The sequence below is a fragment of the Lathyrus oleraceus genome, chromosome 6, assembly GCF_024323335.1.
Source record: "Lathyrus oleraceus cultivar Zhongwan6 chromosome 6, CAAS_Psat_ZW6_1.0, whole genome shotgun sequence".
NCBI lineage: Eukaryota > Viridiplantae > Streptophyta > Magnoliopsida > Fabales > Fabaceae > Lathyrus > Lathyrus oleraceus.
In genome coordinates, this window is record NC_066584.1 from 517,216,858 (window position 1) to 517,238,760 (window position 21,903).

Sequence of the window (21,903 nt, forward strand, 5' to 3'; positions counted from 1 at the left end):
CTAACATAACCATTATTTAGATTATTTCTAAAATTGTAGTCTATTGTCATGCACACTCGAACAAATATTAATATACCTAATTATTCTTTAAACACTTTGTTATCATTAAAACCTAAGAGATATGGTATAAATCAATTTTGTTTCAACAATCTCCTTTTTTTTATGATGAAAAATAAAAATATTTAAGAACAATGATTGTTAATTTAATTAACAAGTTGACTTCAGGGTCTGAGGTTTGTAAGCTTCCCCCAAGTCTAATAGTATAGAGGGTGAGGTTTGTAAGCCCCATAAATTCTATCAAGATTAATTAAATTTAAATTTTAAATCACAATTGATATATCTTTAGAATTTAAGCAAAAATAATAACTGTCAAATTTAGATGCTTAAATACTTATATATCTACTTCCCCTTTTGTCATCAACAAAAAAAAGGAAATAGAAAATATACTAAATAAAACAAGTTATAAACTCAAAAGAGAATTGTCAGAAGCACAATAATCTTATAATCAAATCAACAAATATAAATGTTTGGGATTTTATCAAATCTGGGTAAAAATGAATCAAAAATATGTTTGTTTCTCTCCCCCTTTGTCATCAAAGAATAAAAATCATTTGAAGACATAATCAATCTAAAAATAATTTTAGAAATGTGGTTGTAATTTGGCTAGAATGGTCGTGAACAACTCTTCAATTCTCGAGATGGTCAAATCTAGTTCTGACAGAGCATTTGAGAGAAACAAAGCAGTAAAAGCTGGGGGAGATGTGCTTGAAGACCAAGAATCACTCTTTATCTCTCTCCTATGTCCACTGGTGCACAATAAACAATGTTGATTTTGCATTATCCCAAACTCTCTATATAAGTTGTGTTTCGTTCCTAGCATCAATAACAAAAGGTAGCTTAACTAGCCAGACCCTTTCCTTAACTCATTGGGTATAAGATTCCTTTGTCGCAATATTCTTCCTTTTCATACCATTTTCCTTGACATACACCTTTTCCCATACACCTTCATAGTGTAATACACGTCAGCTAGCAGAGCGGGTACATGTCAATCCCTTGATTTTTCACGGCCCAGAATATGCTAATAGCAGAGAAGTCTACAAAGTCGACCATGTTCGGAAAAAGGACTATCCCAAAAACTATCAAAGCTAGAATGTCAGCAAAGGGCCCCCACTTTATTATGTCAGCTAAACCTTTCGGTAACCTATCTAAGTAACTCATTTTGAGACCTTTGATGTCCCTATCTGCTTTGTAGTGAAGCAATAGGTCATCAACGGGTATTCCTAGGGTCACAACCAAATATTCGGGTTTCACACATTGCCCAATTCCTATATAAGGTCCTTTATTTTCCCTTGGAGTGTCCAAATATAGCTCGAATTCTTCTAGCGTATGAGCTAGTAGAATATCTTGGAATAAGAAACATAGTAAATGTGAATCATAAAATTGGGTCAAAGTAGTGTTGGCCTCCACTTTTATGGGGATCTTTAAGAGATAAAGGATCCTCCCATATTTGAGTATGAAATTCCGGTGAGTAGAGCCAGGAATTAGGTCTCGGAGAACCTTTAGGGTTTGTACCTCAGGAATTTATGTTTTAATGCAAATGGTCTTTCTTTTGTCTGAGTCCATTTTTCAAGAGTACCTACAACAAATTTTGAAATTCCTCAAAAAGTAATGAATATATGCAAAAAAAACAACAACCTATTTTAGTGAAAATGGTATGAAGTGTCATGCGGGTTAGATATATGAATAGAATGACCTAAAAGAAGGCTCCTACAAAAGGTCCCAAGTACTTTCTACCCGTTTCCCTCACCGGGTAAGCTCTAGGGCTTCATCTAGTTTTTTAAAATAAACCATAGGTCATAGACCCTAGGTGAAATTTCCATGATAGGGCATAACCCTCCCATGATAATATTTCAACAGGGTCTCCATTAGGGAGTCTTCTTATGAACTAAGTCTCACGTTCGGGTTCTAGAAGAGATCCCTAGAGTCATGGATCAAGCTCAAATTTTCATCATGAAGAAGTGCTATCCAAATCACGACAAACACTTTGAACCAATCTAATCTAGGCGAAGTCATCATTAAAAACTTCATGGGATTAGAATCCACAACGGCCAAAATAGGATGACCCCTTACTTAACTTATGTTCTTTCTCGAGCTCGAGTATAGAGCTTGCTTTCAACAAAAATGAAACCCGTGAATGTTAATGACAAAAATATAAACAAAAATAAGGAAAATAGAAATAAATAAAATAATATAGGAGAATGAATAAATAATAACAAGTTAAACAAATAAACAAACAAGCATATAACTAAAGGGTAAACTTGACTCTCTTTAGGGAGAAATCTCCAGCAGAGCCGCCAATTGTCGCGACTGAAATTGGCGGCTGAAAAATTCAAAGAGTCGTCACCATATTTTATTCGTTCCTGAGAAACATGGGAAATAATGAGAAACCCCTAAAAGGTAAGGATAAGATGTTATGGTTTGGGATTCGGTTAAGTGAGGGGAAGGTACTAGCACCCCTCACCTCTATTGTACTCAATGTGAACCTCTTATAGTTCTAGGGTTAAGGGTTTGTTTACGATTGTTTGTTTGCATCTATTGTCTCTATCTGATTATTATTTAGTTTATTTATTTACAAGTATTATTTTATTATTAACAAGAATTAATCACAAAGGGGAAAAATATTTTTTATTATTGTACTCGCCAGAGTGTCACAACTCTGTGTCTACATATCCTTAAGTTTAATGAAGAATTAGAGTATCATAGATTGTCTAGAAAAATGTTATGTGTTTGTTGATTTTATTTGTGAAAAGGTCTCAACGCACAGGGGCGGAGAAAAGTTTATTTGAAAAAGGTCGCAACGCACAAGGGTGGAGAAAATTGTATTTGATGTGTGTTGGGATTAATTTTAGGTTTTGATTTGAATTATTGATCGATAAGGCTTGAAGCCAACCAATCAATTTAGTTTTCCCAAGACGCTGGTCAGACGACCAGGAGAGTCAATTCAATTGACTCTTATCCAGGGGCGTTGGATCTGGTTGACTGAGAGTTAACATGATGAAATGAGAAGCGTTTGATCTATTTACTAAGTTCAGTAAGTAGAATGGATGGACAAGATCTACAGTCAAACTAAGGAACATGATGTGCGTGTATGCATGAGATGAGTCAATGTCACAAAATCACGTGGCCATCAGGGGGCCACATGTTGATGAATCAGACGTGTAGTGGAAAGGATATGAAAGCTTAATCCCTTCATAATTTTTCATTTATCATTTTTCTTCTCTCTCTAACTCACTCCTCTCTCTACTCTCTGACTTCTTTCTTCACCGTGCCTCCTCTGGCCTCCCTAACCACCACCTGAGCCACCCTTAGACGCCATAGGAACCACCTTCAAACCCAGTTTCCAATTGAACTTCAACTGGAACCTTCAAACATTCATCAACCCCAACCCATAACCCTTAGAACTAGGAACCCCAACCCTTCATCTAATGAACCCTTTCCCTAATCTGCATGAACCATAACCCTTTTTTTAACCCAGAACAACAACCTTCATCTCCTACCTTCATCCACACCCTAACCTACCCATAATTAAATCTAAACACTTCCAAATCCACCCGAACTTATTATAAACCAAAGATCTCATTATCTGAACGCATATCGAAACCCTAAACAATCAAGATCCAAAACAATAATCCCAAACCCCAAAACCCTAATTCCTATTCTGTCAACCCCAAACTCTTCCCAAACTTCATTAAACACAACCCAGACATAAATGATACACACATATAATATGCAAGCAAATAAGATATGATCACTATAGTGCAGAAAATACCAAAAGGACGAGCTACCAACCTAGAGGAGCTTTTCACCGGTTTCAAAAAAGGTAATGTTACTTTAGTCTGAATGCTTTTGTTATTCTTTTTAAGTCCCTCTCTGACTCTCGTTCTCTTTCTCTTTGTCTGCAAGGTATAATAGTCGATAAGCTCAAATGACTTATGGTTTCAATGTGAAAACCCTAAGCATCAAAATTCAGTGGAGCTTTGTGTGAAGGTTTTTTGGACCGCAACAAAAACTTTAGGATTCTTAATTTTTTCCTCCATTTTTCTCTTTTAGGCTTGAGTTTTTATAGATTAGAATTAGGTTTATAAATTATGGCTGATTGATTTGTTTAGGAAATAATTTATCAGATTTAATTTGTAATTGCTCAGATTCATGGGCTTGTGATGTATGTGGACAAATTTTCAATTTAATTTTGATTTTCAATGTATCTGTAATATTATAATAGAAAGATTTAATATTTGTTCAGTTTGTGCTTTGATCCATTTTTCTATCAAAATTCAATCGTATTAGGGTTTCTGAAAGTTAGAATTTGGCCTACAGGCCTGACCCGGTCACAAAGTTTGACCAGGTTCATTCTTTAGAAAAAATAATCGAAAAAACTTAAATAATGTTACTAATTCTAGATTATAATAACAAATATTAACTACCTGACTAATCTAAACATACATCTGACTGTAACTTAATAAAAATTTATCCTAATAATCTATTCTAACAATAATAATAACTAAATAAATATTAAACAAAAATACTAATTATTAATAAAAACATCACTTAGTAATATTTCATCTAACAATCTAATAGAGTGGATAATATTTAGGTAATACTTAATAAAATAATATAAAATAATCTAATAATAACCAAATAACATATTTTCTAATATTTTCTAATGATATTTAACTTAAATAATATTCTAACTAAGATTAATGAGCAATAATAATAAGATTAATATTACGCCAAAAATAGAAACAAACTCTTACAAAAAAGTAAAAGTCAAAATGATCCTCCTTTGCTTTTTAAGTTATTGGAATTGACCAAATGTCCTGTATAAGGGACCCAGATAAATCCATACCTTATATTCTAACTCAACTGGGTTGTGTATGACCCAAGGTGCTCAGACATGTCCTAATCAGATGGATAAAAATGAGTGGTCAGAATTTGGGGTATGACATTATTTACCTCATTAGCATGTTCCAACTGAGAGGTAATATATTTTGCATCAACAATTTCAAATTACTATTTTCAAAAGCACATTTTAATTTTTTATTTTATATATTCAAATCCCTCAATTTTTATCAAAAACCAATGTGATATATATTTTAAGTGAGTTCCCAGAATATGACGTTATAAGTTTTTTATATTTTTTTTATATTTTTAATTAAGACTTTCACTTCGTCTTTTATATAAAATCGGTGTGTTACATATTTTGCATGAAATACTTTAGACTGTTATCAAAGATCAAACATCATTTCATCACTCTCATTTCACAAAAAAAATTTAGGTGATTGTCATTGTCACTCTCATCAAAACTCTTCCAACATATATTCTTCAAAACTCGAATATCATCTCTATTCCAGCAAAAACTCATTTGAGGTACGTTTGTTCATTTTATATTTCACTAAATTGTTAGTTAGAATGTTTCTACGTCTTGTTTGATTCACTGAAATAGTTTCTCTTGATCGTTATTTTACTTTTTCACCGAAACGTTAGTTAGTATGTTTCTACGTTTTATTTGATTCATTGAAATAATTTTTCTTGATCATTTTGAGGTTTATTTAGATAGTCATGACCGATTTGACAAGCACCTCACATACAACATCTCCTGCAACCTCTGTTAATACAAAACATAAAAGAAAAACTAGAAGTGACACGATGTATACTAAGGTGAATAAAGCCCACGAAAGTGGTGTTCGCTACCCGATTACAGTTGATATAAGAACCGACAAGACTTATGGTGAATATGATGAGTATTTTATGGGTTACATTGCGTTACAAGGTAAAAGTAAAATGAGTATTTTGATATATAGTTTGCACAAAGTTGACGAGGACTTGAAAGACGCCATATGGGATGGTGTTAATGTATTTTATGATTTGTTTACTAGTATATATGATCATTTATTTTTTGTTTAATACTAATAACATCTCTATTGTGTAAATACAAAAGGTGTTTGATGTTAGTCCATAGGATAGTAATGTGAAAAGTAATATGCTTACATATTATGGTGAGCGTTAGAGGGGCTTTAAGACACAACTCACCCATGATTATATTAAACATCCAAGAGATGAAGATGACCCTGGATATACGCATTCATACTTGACGTATTCATTTATTGATTAAGATGTTTGGGAGAAATTTGTAAAGTCTCACACCACTCTTGAATTCTTGACAAAGAGCCAAAAAGGAAAGAAAAATTAAACTAGAAATATCTATCCACATAGATTGTCTCATGGAGGATATCAAAAACTTGAAAAGGAGATGATTAAAGAAAAAGAGAACAAATGGAACTATAGCTGGGAGATTTTATAAGCCTTGACGACGAATTCACATCAGATGCTACACGCGAAGTGACTCAAAAGATTGTAAGTAAATATTTTTTCAATAATATTTATTTTGGTTAAATCAATTTGGTAAAGATGAAATTTCATATGTGTTGTAGGATGGTCTGGTTGAACAAACCAAAGCCTGCATCTTCGCTTCATAAGATCGTCGTGACATCTTGGTAGAAACTATTGGAACCAAGGAGCATCCTGGGTATTTCTGTGGTCTTGGAAGAGGCGTTGGCATCAAGTTATATTTCGGACCATCTAAATCATCTAGAGAAGAAAATAGTAAGAGAGAGATTGAAGAGGTTGTTGTTGTTAAGTTGGGAGGAAATGGAGAAATGGATAGAGGAACGGAGGATGTTGAAGGAGGAGAGGGAGAGGTGGAAGGAGGAGCGAGAGAGGCTCTTGGAGGAGGAGGAGAGAGAAGTTATTATAAGATGCGTGAAAGAGTGTCCATAAGGAGTAAGAGGAGCGAGAGAGGAAGGTTGAGAAAGAGCGAAAAAGGATGGACGGGGAGGATCTTGAAAAGATGTTTGAGAAGTGTACTCGTGATGTGCTTGAGGTATAAATTGTATGTTGTTATTATTGTTTGTGTATTTTTTTATATTATATTTATGTTATTTTTATGATGCATAAATTGAATTCGATGGGTCTACTCAACCACACAAATTCAAATCAGTTGTAAATTCAAGAGAATGTAGTTGAGAAAGTTACAGGTGGTACAAGCACGAAAGAAAGTTTTTCTGCCAACTAGTGTAGTATTGAAACCATGCCACTAAAACTAGATAATATTAAGAGACTATCAATGATATTTGTTAGTATTCCAGACCCATGCATGGGTATTACATTAAGTCATAATCCAAGTCAGTTATTCGTACTTTCTAAGGATTCTATTTATGAATTTTTAAAGGAAGATGGGTACCTAGACAATTCCCTATTGCAAATTTGGTGTTCGTAAGTATAGTTTTTATGTTGATTTCTATTTATATTCATATGTTCTTGTACTTTAACATAAAAATTTGACTCTTGCAGGTTCATGTATGAGTTCTGTGTTGAAAGGAATATAAATAAGTATTGTTTCTTAGATCCATCACTGTTTGGTCTTACTCGCGGTTCGACATGAAATAATATTTTTGTTTACGTACAGGAAAATCTGAAAGAGAACAAATAATGTTATTTGGCCCTGTTTTACTGCGAGTAAGTGTATATTAATTTGTATTTTCATTTATAAATCAATTTAATATATATTATTAATGATTCTGAATATTTATGCAATAAACATTGGAAACTAATTGCTATATGTCCTAGGAAAATGCTATAGTTGTGGTTTGCTCGTTGCACTATGTGCTGCATGAAGTTGTTGTTAACGCTTTGAATGGGTAAGTGGTATTATTCTTAATACTCATATTTTAACTTTAGATTTGAATAGTTTTTATTTAGGTTTAATCTAAATCAACATATGTAGAGCGATGGAGGTACATAATGCAATCAAACAAAATTTACTTGGTAAAAAGCAAATTTTTTATAACCAAAAGTAAGTATATTACTTGTGTGTTTTGATTTATATTATTTGTGTGTAAATATATGATATAAATATATTTGTATTAGTGATATAAATATATGAAAATTATTTTTAGTGGCGAAAATAACCAAACGGTTATTCTTGTGGATACTATGTTATGAGATATATGCTCCATATTGTCTCCACATACATTACAAATATATGAATGAAGCATCAAATATTAGCTTAATCCATATATGTACATATTTATATTTATTAAGTTAACGTTGTTGTTGTTAGCTTATCATAATTTAAATTTTATTCTAATTATATGAGTTTAATGATAGAACACCATACTCAAAAAAGATATAGATGACATCCGATCACGTTGGACTGATGCCTTCTTATCTTGTTTTGAACCTCGCCAATAATAGTTTTTATTGGTTGTTTTAGTCTTAATTATATGTACAGAGGTTTTATCATTTTTATGTGCAAATATGTAAATGTGTGTATTTTGTCTTGGTGAAAACAACGTAATTTTGTAGATTTGGTTTTGAAAATAATGATAGTTTGTTATTATGTGTTTACAAGATTTAAAATGATATGATATATTCCAATTCTATCACATATTTTGTAGTTTCTATGTAAAAATTGATACAGACCAGTGAAAATAAGATTTAAAATAATGTAAATTTGGTATTCTATGTTTATAAGATTTATAATGATACGATAAAGACCAATGAAAATTAGATTTAAAACAAGACAAGACAAGAAATTGAAAATGAATGAAATCAGACACGTGCATGACCAGAAAAATAAAATGACTGCATCAAAATGATCTAGACGCGACAAAGTTTAGTAAAAATGTTTGGAAAAGTTCAAAAATGCAATTAAAAATAATCGAATAAACAGAGTCTGACTAATAAAAATGCCACTGTAAACGGTGTTAGAAAAATAAAGCGAGCATACCAACCCGATCTACGCGCAACGTAGTTTTGAAAAAATAAATTGATACAAGTCAAAATTTGAAATATTTTGCTCGCTAATTTTATGCACTGTTCGAATCGCTTTTACCAGTCTAGTAGTTCTTTCAAACTAGGCCGACTTTTTACAAGAACACTACGACATAGATTTCAAATTTTGGGACTTAATTTTTTTCATTAATATTAGTTAACATTAAAAATGCTATAATAAAAACTTAATAAATAAAAAAATATACTATAACAAAAACACAATAAATAAATAAAATGAGTTTGATCAAATGTCAAAATAATTATAATTAATACTTAATTATATATTTGATGTGTCATTTTAAATTATTATAGTTATAATTATTTTTTTAAATTAGAACAAGACCTCCAAATTTATATATATATATATATATATATATATATATATATATATATATATATATATATATATATATATATATATATATATATATATATATATATATATATATATATATATATATATATATATATATATATATATATATATATATATATATATATATATATAATTTTATGCTAGGACTTTCTTTGTTTGCTTTATTTCAATTTCTTTTGAATTTCATTGTCACTTGAGTTTATTGTCCGTTTTTAGTTTCTTTTAATTTTCTTATTATATTTTTTTTTTATAAATTAAAATTAAACATATTTTATAAATATTTTTGAGAAATCAAATACCAAATACATAAATGAAAATAAAATTTCTAATATGAATCTTCTGGAAAATAATATTTTTAGAATAATAAATTTAGTTCTTGAAACAAATTCAATTTTAGTGAGTTATTTTTTAACTAGGACTTTGATAGTAATATATTAAGTTAGTTTGATGTTTTTTATGACATAATTAGTCCTTATGTCCCTTAACTTTAAGTGGAGTTTCGTGTTGGTCTCCTAACTAAAAAACGTTATGTAATAGTATATTAACTTCTCTTCCGTTAAACTATTTGGTCCCTTCCGTTAGTTTGAGTGAAAAAATGTTAAGTATGTATGAGGTGGCATGCCAGGTATGCAACCATTCAAGTTAACACTCAATTGTTGTGTTATAAACCATTTAGGATTTGTGTTTTCTAAATCCTCTTACATCCTCATTCGTTTTTCACTATACAGACATCTGGATTGTGGTTTCCTATTTTCACCATTCCTTCTTCCATCTTCCATCATACATTTATATTCTTCCATCTTCCATTAGTGTTTCAATGTCTAAGAATGCAAGTAATGCTTCAATGACAAGCTTTGGTACATATGGACCTGTGCTTCGTAGTAACAAGAGAATGAAGTGTTTTTTCCAAGATGATAGAGTTCTTCGCACTGTTAGTGATTTGAACAGGATCAACTCCGGGAGAAAATTTTGGGGTTGTAGAAATTACAAAAAATACATGGACAAGGAGTGTAATTTCTTCAAGTGGTTAGGGGATGAATTTGTTGATGAAAGAGATTTGAAGCTTGAAAGACAAAATAAGAAAATTAATAAATTGAAGAATGAGGTTATCCATACTAAAGGATGATTGAAAATGTCCATTGTGGTTGGGATGTTGAGCTTATGGTTGAATCTTGTGTTTGTAACAATGTATTTCAATTAGGATTAGGGTAATTTAGTGTTTTGTTTTAACAATATGAATGTAATCTTCTATTTATTTAATGAAGAATGTTAGTGTCTATTTTACCAAAGTGTTATGTTTGTACATTATTCTCCGTTTTAACACTGATACATAACTGATATAAAAGTAGGAACAAAATATAACCTGTTATAATGAATATCTATAACATTCCAAAAAGTGATACAAAAGGTATTATAAGCCATTGTCATTCAGCCATTATAAGGAATATCAATAACATTACAAAAAGGAATTATAAGTCATTGTCAATAAACCATTATAAGACACTAAAATAACATTACAAAAAGGCATTATAAGCCATTGCCAATAAGCCATTATAAGACACTAAGATAACATTATAAAAAGCCATTATAAGGCATAAAAAACATCAAGGTTGACTTGAAACAGGCTTCCCACCCTTTTGAAGTTTTTTCTTTTCTTTTTGGGTGGTGGATGACTTGAAACTGTTGGTTGTGGTGGCTGACTTGAAATAGATGATTGTGGTCGCTGACTTGAAATTATTGCTTGTAGTTTCTGAGTTGAGGTTCCTTCTGGTACCTGAGTTAGAGGTACTACTGGTTGTGGAAGTTTACATGTGGCCTTGTTGTCACCTTCCTTGTGGGAACGACTGCACTTGAGTCCATGGTTTTCCCTTTTCAAGTGTGTCTCATCCCTCACCATTTCTACAACTTCTCTATTCCTCTTTTTCTTGGGCCTTCCAGCTTGTCTCTTTATTGGTGATGGCTGAAGATCACCAACATCAGATTTAGTACACAAAGCTTCCCAATTAACTGGATAAATAACTAATGAATAACAAGCTTCATATAGTGTCTTCTTATAACAGTCAGGTACAAAATCATCATTTTGTAAATGTGGATCCTTCATGCATGACATTGCATGACAACATGGCAGCCCTGTCAGCATCCACATGAGCATTCTTTCATGGAAATATTGACAGGATATTTTTCTCCATTTAGTGATATATGCCTAACCTCGTAGTCATATTCACTTGCACGCCTGTAATATTCAACATTTAGCATAGGCATTTAACAGAGTAAAAGGACAACAAATTAATCATTATCTTACAATCCAATGGTTGGTTTTCTGTGATTCCCCTTCCATCCTTTTTTTAATGTTTGGTAGTATTATGTCTTCATATTTTCCCATCTTTACATTATATACACTCTAATTTCTTCAAGCATTGTCACAATTGACTTGGCTCTAGTAGCTACAAAGACAGAGTTGAATGCCTCAGACATACTATTGACCAAAGTATCACAACCTGTACTTGTCCTTAACCTTGATTTGCTTCAAAATATTGGTGGAATTCTGATGATATTTTTGAATGCCTATTCATTGACTCCCTTGATTTCAAGCATTATTTTCTCCCAATCGTTCACATGACTTGCAGTTGCAGCCCTCCATATCAATTCCTTCAATTTTAGGCCAGGGAACTTCTTTTTGAAGTTGCTATATAATTTTCTGACACAAAACCTCTGGTCCACATTATCAAGTAACTCTTTAATAGTTGGTAACAAACCCTGCAATCAAAAATCTTCAAGGTGTTAAAACATTTGGTGATATATATGAAATAAGTAAAATTCAAAGTTAGAGTTAACCTTTTATTGATCACTTATGAAGGTATAGGTTTTGCACAATCTGACTCCTCCCAAATCATCTGTCAATAAGTCTAAAAACCAACTCCATGAATCTTTAATCTCATCCTCAACAAATGCATATGCAATTGGAAGCATTTGGTCATTTGGGTCTCTCCCAATGGTATCTAGTATTTGTCAATCATAGTATCCCTTTAATAAACACCATCCAATCCTATGATAGGTCTGTATTTGAAAAAACTTTCCTTGCAGGCTTTGAGGCATATATACATCCTTTGGAAGTGAGGATTTATTTTCCTCTCAGGGTGTTCACTATTTTCCTCTTATCCTTGAAATGACTGACTTGTAATTTTAGCAGTTGATCATGGATTTGTCCTTAACAGTTCATGGCCATAATCATGGATTCTTCTATATTGCTCCCTAAATAAATCATCTACAATGTCAACAACAAGTGTCTTTACTCTATATGCAAGTGTCTTGTTGATGCTTACATTCCACTTTTCATGTGTCTTCTCCATAATATCACTCAACTTCAAATCCGGGTTCTCTCTAACATCAGTGGTCCCCACATCAGTTTCATTAACTCTAAACCTAACTCCCACATTTGTACTATCTTGCACCACAGTGGTTCTCACGTCAATTTCATTAACTCCAAACTCAACTCCCATATCCATAACAACTTCATCATCTAATTCTAATGAAAGAATTGGTTCATCAATAATGTTAGACTATGAAATAGGATGAGTAACATATAAATGACATTCCTCTGTCATTACTGCAATTATTTGCATCCTCTTAGTTCCTCTGTCATCCTCTAACAGCACAATATCGCAAGCACTAATTTCATCGTAATACCAAAGTTTATCTACAATTGGATTACTTAAATCTTTTAACATACCTAAAACTTCAAAGTAACTCTAATAATCTGGATCAACATCTCAAATGTCCTATAACCCTTGATACCCTGACTTTGTAAAGTTAACAAACTCCCTAGAAAATTCACCAGAATGATGAACAACACACTTAAACATCTTTTTCATTACCTATTCAACCCACATAAGATAGCAAAATTACTAAGGAAGATGGCAAAAAAAAAGTTCATGTTTTTAGTAGGTTACAAGTGCGAAACCATACCTTAGTTGTAATCATAGAAACATTGCTACCATCATTAATGACGCTGGTCTGTGAAACTATTGTTGTTATCGTCTCCAATGGAGTTGGTCTGTGAAACCGGATGATGTTATCGTCTTCAATAGAGTTTGTCCTATTCAGAGAGATGTCTTCGTTTGCCCTAACCTTTGAGCTTCATGCCTTTCTTATTTAACTTCAACGATTTACAGCATGACATTTTTTAACCATTTTCTAGGAACATTAAAATCCCACATCAGATGTAAATAGTTCATCCTGACATATTTTAATGTTTTTCCAATACAAACTAACATAAATGATCAAATACTTTAGCAGAAGTAAAGTTTAAGGACCACTATGTAACATTTTTTTTCTTAAAGGATCAAAGTGAAACATCGCATAAAGTTAAAGGACTAAACGATGCATCAAACCTTTTTTTTATTAAAGAAATGACCTATCCTATAATTAATATTATTTTCTATTACTATTAATTAATAACAAAAATCATTCATTGAACTTGAAAATAAACTTTTTATTTATAATAATAATTGGACGATTTATATACTCTGTTCTTAAATTTTGATTTTTTTTAAAACTTTTGTTTCATAAATTAAATTAGAGAGTGTATCGACGCCAAATTTAAAAATATTTAAAATTTTACCAATTTTTTTCAAAATCCAATAAATAATTTCTATATTTTACAATATATACTTTTACTAAACCTAAAATGTGTATTCAAAGAATTTTAAGCTTTTTAAAACAAGTTTAGAATAAAATGTTTTTATTATTTAAAATTCACTCATATCAATATGGTTAGAAAAGTTACTCATTTCGCACTTCACATGACTGAAAAGTAAATCAAACTCAAAAACAAACCAGTTATTTAAAACCCGAAAACTATTTATTCAATAGTTTCGATTTATTTTCTCAAATTGAAACAAGATTATTCAGCATCTTCTGTCATTCACATTGCTACAAAGAAACAAGTTTATAACAGGGACTATTATTTACGTTTGTTTCCTCTTCCTCACTCCTCAACTATATCATCTTCTTTCTTAGCTTCACTTTCACTTTCCTCTTTATCGTCATCATCCTTCTTAGCAACGGCTTTACATCCCTTTCCCCTCACTGCCCTTCTTTTTGCCTGAATTTGACGAACAAACTCAGGCACCAATTCATGAAATTTAGGATTCCCTTTGCCCATGGGAGAGATTTTCATTCCCGCCTTCTTCAATGCCACAGCAAGACGCATCTCAGCCTTCTGCATGTGGACAGTGCAGTACGACGGAGTCGTAGATCTCACTGTTGGTTTCTTGCATGTTACAGGTCCACCTGGTAACCTGCAAAGAAAAATAACATATTACAAATCAGACAGTTATACAAAGAAGCCATTAACTCATCAAACATTCAAGACAAAAATCTAGTATTGATCCCTCGGATTCCATAAGATCTTTTGCCACATGAGATTAATGACATATTTATATTTGTTAGCTACATTAATACAACAATCAAAAGGGTTCTAGAAAAATGCCATGAATTAACAAGTAGTGCTGGTTGATGAAAACATGAAGATACCTTGCGATGACAAAAGTGCAAGGCTTATAAAGCACTTGTCTGGGTTCAGAGAGAATATGCGGAAAGCAGAATGAAGTGCAAGGCATAGGCTTGGACATACAACCATGAAAAGCACATATGTTAGTGTAATTGTCAACGACAACATCAGGTTCATCCTCGAAAGGGCTACGACCGGTCTCAGTAACATATTGCCTATGCTTGATCCTGACTTGCTCGATGAGAGCCCAATACATACGTCTGTAGTTTTTGATAAGACGTTTAGTGTTGCGAAGACGACGGCAGAGAAGCTCACGATGGGTGAGATGGGAGGCAGTGGAGAGCGGGTCAGAGGTTGGATTTGGAGCATTGGGAGGAGACATTGTGCTGAGTGATTGCAGAAAGATGTGAGATATGTTGTTGACTGCGCAGCCGCAGCAGCCAGACACAAGACAAGAGAGAGAACTAGGAATTAGGAATGAAATGAAAACTACAACGAAACAAACCTTTAAATACTTCAAGTTATTACAATACCGTGTCTCTTTCTTTTTATCTTCTTTCAATATACTACTAGTAGATAAACTTAGACAATGGGTCGAGCCTCATGGGGCCGGGTCACTAACAATCAAATTAGGGTTTCTAGAAATATTTTATTTTCACAAAAAAATATACTATTCAAAATACATTTTAAATAGTATATTTTGACATTTTTAAGAAAATATATACACCTTCAGTTATTATTATAAATAAAAAAATTTAGATTCATTGAATAAATAATGTATTTGGTCATTATTATATATCAGATACATCAATTATTTAATAAACCTAAAAAAAATTGTGTTACTTATAATAATTATTCATTTAGCTCAAATATAAAAAAAATTAAAGTTCATAAATTAACTTTTGTTGAGCCATAGACTGAGAATTATATTAAGATACACAAGTTAACATGATCCATTGTATATTTACTTTAATTGTAAAAATAAATTTGAGTTTAATTGATGGTAAGTGTTCATGTAAAAAAGAAACACTTACTTCCGATCATGTCTCAGCAAAAGATAAATTTGATAAACGAATGTATCAAATTAGCATAAGAAAATGATATATGTGAATAGATAAAAAAAGAGAAATAAGTTTTCTTGACACAATAATCAAATAGTCCATAGTAGTTAGACAAAGTTTAATAAAAGGGAAATACTTAACGCATATTATGGATTACTATCAAACCTTCGTGAAAATACAATAATATCCTCAAATTTTGGAGATGTATCTCCAAACGCATCCCAAACACACATAATTAATGTTGATTTTGTGTCACGCCTAAGTTGTGTGTATGAAAATGCATCTCTGTAAATCTTACGGAAGTGTATTTCTGGAACATACCGAAACATAAGCAAATAAAGTACTAGATAGATGCAGTTTGACAAAATAAAATTACCGTTGATAACATAAAAATAATATTACATAAGTGATGTTAACGTAAATCAAACATTACATTTCAATATTCAGGTGGACGTTTCAACATCTTCATAATATATTTGACCGATCTCAAAATCATCGCATCCATCTCGACCAAAAATTTTGTTTTTAAATGGAAAAAGAATATTTCATATAGCCTTTAAATCTGCACCTGTCTTCAACTCAAATTTGTTGAACTTAATCTTTTCTTCGTTGTCATTATACGGTGAACAGTACTCGATTTTCACTATTTTTCGATTGTCTGAGTATGGTAGGAGATTCTACAATATGTATTTCAGATATGCAAGAGGGGTGTACTCATTAAACTTAAATTCAATTTAGGATTTCACGTTGTTGAAGCAGACATATGTGACATGTCAATTGATGTTCATTCTGATGTATTGTGTTTTGGTATGGAACATGAGACAAGAGCCCATACTTATAATTGTTGTAGATAAATATGGACCTCGAAAATTCTATCTTGTATCAGGGCTCACTACGCCAAATAAGGGAAAAGAGGGCGCTTATTTTGGCCTATAACAGCGCTTTTAAGCGCCCTCTAATCTGGCGCTGACATAGGTAAAGACAACGCTTTGTTCTCCTGGAGAAAGCGCTGTCTAAAGTGGCCACATTATAGTGCGCTTTAAGAAAAAAGCGCCCTCTGGAGTGGTCCATACAGGGACACCTTAGAGGGCGCTTTCTGGTAAAAGCGCCCTCTAAAGTTGTCAGTGTAAAGTGTTTAGAGGGCGCTTTCAGGAAAAAGCGCCCTCTAAAGTTGTCATTGTAAAGTGTTTAGAGGGCGCTTTCAGGAAAAAGCGCCCTCTAAAGTTGTCAATGTAAAGTGTTTAGAGGGCGCTTTCAGGAAAAAGCGCCCTCTAAAGTTGTCATTGTAAAGTGTTTAGAGGGCGCTTTCAGGAAAAAACGCCCTCTAAAGTTGTCAATGTAAAGTGTTTAGAGGGCGCTTTCAGGAAAAAGCGCCCTCTAAAGTTGTCAATGTAAAGTGTTTAGAGGGCGCTTTCTGGACAAAGCGCTCTCTAAAGTGTTAGTTATTTTAAAAAAATTTGTTTGAAAAACAGTGGATATATATTTAATTGGTAACCTGTTCGCATGCTGCAAAAGTGTAAAATTCATATTGATTTCATCCTTTAATCCAATGTTATACACCATTAATCCATTGATATATACAACATGAATCCATTTATATACAACATTAATCCTCCATATATACAACATTAATATATGATTCTTTGATCAACAATATACAACAACATATTCTCAAAGTACTACAATTAAGAGAATAAAACATAGCAACCAACACCCAGTGACCACTGTATCCAAAAGCTGTCTAGTAGTTCTAACCAATACTAAACAAAAACGCCCATCCAGCCATGGTGGCAAACATGTTCTGTATATCCAAAAGCTGTCTAGTAGTTCTATCGCACATCCATACAAAATAAGGCTCAACCAAAACAACAGATGGCAGCATAAGTAGTCCCCTGCAAAAAGAACACGTCCAAATGCAAATAACACAGAACTGTCAAAAGGCGATTGAGCAACAAATAGTAAACAATGGCATAAAGTTAAATGACATAGCTAATATTACCTGAATTCCTGCATGGTTGTTAAGGTAAAAATCAAATTCCCTAGGGTGACAAATGCCGGTGTCTACCACGGTTCCTTTGACAATTTAGAACAACAAAATCAGCAAAAAGTGATAAATTCAAATGATAATATATACCAGCTGCGTTGAGAAATATATTGAAAAAACCTGGCATAATTTTTCCACTTCTATCGGTCTCTTTGGGGTTGACAGGAAAGAGACGGGTGTGATGTCTCTTTTGGACCACTACAAAAGTAACTTTAGGTAGATACCCATCCTCTATTGAGACACAAGCCTGTATCTCCGACCATATTTTTTCTTTCCCAACCTTCAAGTCCGGACTTCTCCAATTATCACATGTAATCGGAATATGTTGTCGAACAAGGAAACCAATGTAACTTGCCAACATTGAACCCTTATCTTTTGAAGATAGAATTGATATATGTTTAGATGGACATGTTCCATTGTCGTAGAGGGATACTTTCAAATATCCAACATCATCATCTACGCGAACGAGGCTTGACGATAATATAACATCTCTATCTAAACAAATATCAATTGATACTTTCGAGCATCCCTTGCCCCTTGCACGAATGATTGACTTCATAATAGCCATTTTACCTGTAAAAAAGAAAACAATTAAAATCAGATGACAAATGTAAAAACAATTAAAATCATAAAAGTCATTTTACCTGTAATAAAGAAAACAATTAAAATCATTTGACCTGTACCTTTTTCACTAAGTTCTCTTTCTTTTCTTGGTTGGAATATGTTCTACATGTCTCTTAACAACACGGACGGTTGGATTGATCCAAATACCCTCATTATGATCATTTCTAATATATGAATCATTTGATATATTATTCTCATCTTGATCATTTCTGGTAAACGATTCAATCTCAACATCAATATCATCACCTTGATCTCCAGTGTTTTCATCAATTACTTTGTTGGAAAAAAGAACTATAGACCATTTCGTACTTTTCGGATCATTGACATAGAACACTTGTCTAGCTTGAGAGGCTAGAATAAAAGACTCATCTTTGTATCCCACCCTATTAAGATCCACTTGCAAAAATCCTGACTTATCCATTCGAATGCCGTTATTATTTTCAACCCACTTGCAACCAAATATAGGAATCTGAAACTTCTCATAATCAAACACCCAAATGCGCTCGATAACACCAAAATACGACAGATTTGCAAATTTGGGGTTTAAGTCCTTCACACTTGATATGTGCATTGCTTCAGCTACCACGGTGACACCACTATTCTGCATAGTACTTTTATCATCTTGTTCTTTGGTATAAAATGTGTATCCATTAATCGCGTATGCGCTATAAGAAAAAACATGGAAACTTGGACCATATGCTAAGCATCTCAACCTTTCTGTTATTGAAGCGGGATCTGAATAATACTTTGAATAAATATGATCCTTAAACCAAGGTATAAAACATCGATTGTGCTCTCGTACTATCCAATTTTCATTTCTATTGGGATTTAAACCTCGGAGAACATCCTTGTGAATTTCAACATACGGCTCAACCTCATTCTCATTGTGCAGAACATACAAATGCACTTGATCCCGTTCGACCCTTGATACTGCCACGATTTTATTTCCAATTAGATTTTTTCCTTCTTTCTTTTCGACAAGCTGAGACTTGGGGAGTCCGATTGACTGAACATTAGACAAATATTCAGTACAAAACTCAATCGCTTCTTCAACAATGTATCTTTCAACCATACAACCTTCTGGTCGACTTCGGTTCTTCACGTACCCTTTTAATATTTTCATATAACGTTCAACAGGGTACATCCATCTCATATAAGCTGGTCCACACAATTGTGTCTCTTTCACAAGATGAACAACTAGATGTACCATTATGTCAAAAAATGATGGAGGAAAAAACATTTCAAGCTCACACAAAGTAATAACGATTTCTTTTTGCAACATTGGTAAGATCGCAGGATTGATCACCTTACTGCAAATTGACTTGAAGAAAGAACACAACTTAGTTATAGAGCTTCTTACTTTTTCTGGAAGAATAGAACGTATACCTATTGGGAGAAAATGTTCCATTATAACATGGCAATCATGGGTCTTTAAACTCTTTAACTTGAGGTCTTTCATAGACACAAGTCTTCTAATATCTGAAGAGTACCCTTCTGGAACTTTAACGTCACTTAGAAACTTACACAATGTTTTTTTCTCCTTTCTAGATAGAGTATAAGCAGCAGGCGGTAGATATGTTCGTTTTCCTTTCTTCAAGGGTCCTAATTCAGTTCTTATTCCCATCGCTATCAAGTCCTTTCTTGCCTTAAGGCCATCCTTAGACTTTCCTTGTATATTGAGTAACGTGCCAATAACATTTTCAAATACATTTTTTTCAATATGCATAACATCAAGAAAATGTCTCACATACAAGGACTTCCAATACGGCAATTCAAAAAAAACTGACCTCTTCTTCCACCCACTTTTGACAAGTGTGTGGGCAAAAGGCTTGCCAAACTGAGTATCCAAATCTTTCACCTTTTCAAAAATTTGATCACCCGTCAATATAGGTGGAGCTCTGCCTTGTTCTGTCTCTCCATTGAACCCCTTTCTCCATCCACGATAGTGATGATTTGAATTTAAGAATCTCCGATGACCGAGAAAGACATTCTTCTGACCAAACTCCAAGCGCTTCCAATCTGTTTTATCTTCACAAATAGGACACGCACATTGACCTTTTATGCTATACCCTGATAGATTTCCGTATGCTGGAAAATCATTAATTGTGCCAAACAACATCGCCCTCAAGTTGAAACTTTCTTTCCTATATCCATCATAAACATCCACACCGGTCTCCCACAAAATCTTTAAATCTTCGATTAAGGGCTTCAAGTACACGTCTATGTCATTCCCTGGTTGTTTAGGTCCAGAAATCAACATAGACAACATCATGTACTTACGCTTCATACATAGCCATGGAGGTAGGTTATAAATCATAATAATCACAGGCCATGTACTGTGTGAGATACTCTGGATACCGTGTGGGTTCATTCCATCAGTAGATAATGCCAAGCGAAGGTTTCTTGATTCTTCTCCAAATTCAGGATAATCATTATCAATTTTCAACCACTGTGGTGAATCTGCCGGATGTCGATACTTTCCATCTATAATTCTTTCATCTGCATGCCAGGTCAAGTGTCTTGAATCGGTTTCACTACGAAACATGCGTCTAAATCTCGGAATAACAGGAAAATACCACAAGACCTTTGCTGGAGACAACTTGTTCTTATATCGCGAGACACCGCATTTAGGACACTCATTTAACGATGCATACTCATTTCGAAACAAAACGCAATCGTTTGGACATGCATGTATCTTATCATAGCTCATGCCAATAGAGCACAACATCTTTTTGGTCTCATATGTTCGATTGGGAAGAACATTATCCTCAGGAAGCATATCTTTCAAAAGGGCTAATAACTCTGTGAAACTTTTATCCGACCACCCATTGCCCGCCTTTAAGTTGTACAACTTTAATACCGCAGACAATCTTGTGAATTTAGTGCAACCATCATACAAAGGTTTCTCTGCATCACTTACCAACCTCTCAAACATTTCGGGACAATCCTTAAGATCTCCTTCAAGTGCTTCTACAATCTCTTCAACTCGATCACAATCGTATGTATCTGCGCCACTATAGTTTGAGGCATAGGTTGTACTATCCCCCGGTTCAACATTCTCGTTACTTTTCTCACCATGCAAATTCCAACATGTATAACTTCGATCAATTCCATGCCTCATTAGATGCGATGTCAACTGAACTGCGTCAACCCGTTTCCCATAACAACAACCCAAGCAAGGACATATCATTCTACTGGGGTCTTCGGCGTGCGCAACGGCAAACTTAACGAATTCTAATACCCCATTCTCGTACTCTCTCGACAATCGATTGGAAGACATCCATGTATTATCCATTACTAATTAGAATAAACAAAAAACAATTTCAGAAGAGTTCAAACACATTCGAACCTAGGTTTCTAATGATACTGGTGTTGACACAAAATCAGATATTCA

General features: G+C 33.2%; 1 protein-coding gene across 1 annotated transcript; it reads right to left on the bottom strand.

Annotated features, from left to right (window-relative positions):
• Positions 1 to 14,071: 14,071 nt before the first annotated feature.
• On the bottom strand, positions 14,072 to 15,257 carry LOC127093011 (uncharacterized). The gene is made up of 2 exons (XM_051031906.1): positions 14,804 to 15,257; positions 14,072 to 14,568 (listed from the first exon to the last, which is right to left on the bottom strand). Exons 1-2 carry the CDS (start codon positions 15,160 to 15,162, stop codon positions 14,256 to 14,258), a joined length of 672 nt encoding a protein of 223 aa, XP_050887863.1. The 5' UTR covers positions 15,163 to 15,257; the 3' UTR covers positions 14,072 to 14,255.
• Positions 15,258 to 21,903: the final 6,646 nt, after the last annotated feature.

Coding starts and splice junctions, on each gene's coding strand:
- LOC127093011 (XM_051031906.1), bottom strand. CDS start 15,162: ATGTCTCCTCCCAATGCTCCAAATCCAACCTCTGACCCGCTCTCCACT. Junction 14,569..14,803: donor TGCACTTTTGTCATCGCAAG/GTATCTTCATGT, acceptor TTTTCTTTGCAG/GTTACCAGGTGGACCTGTAA.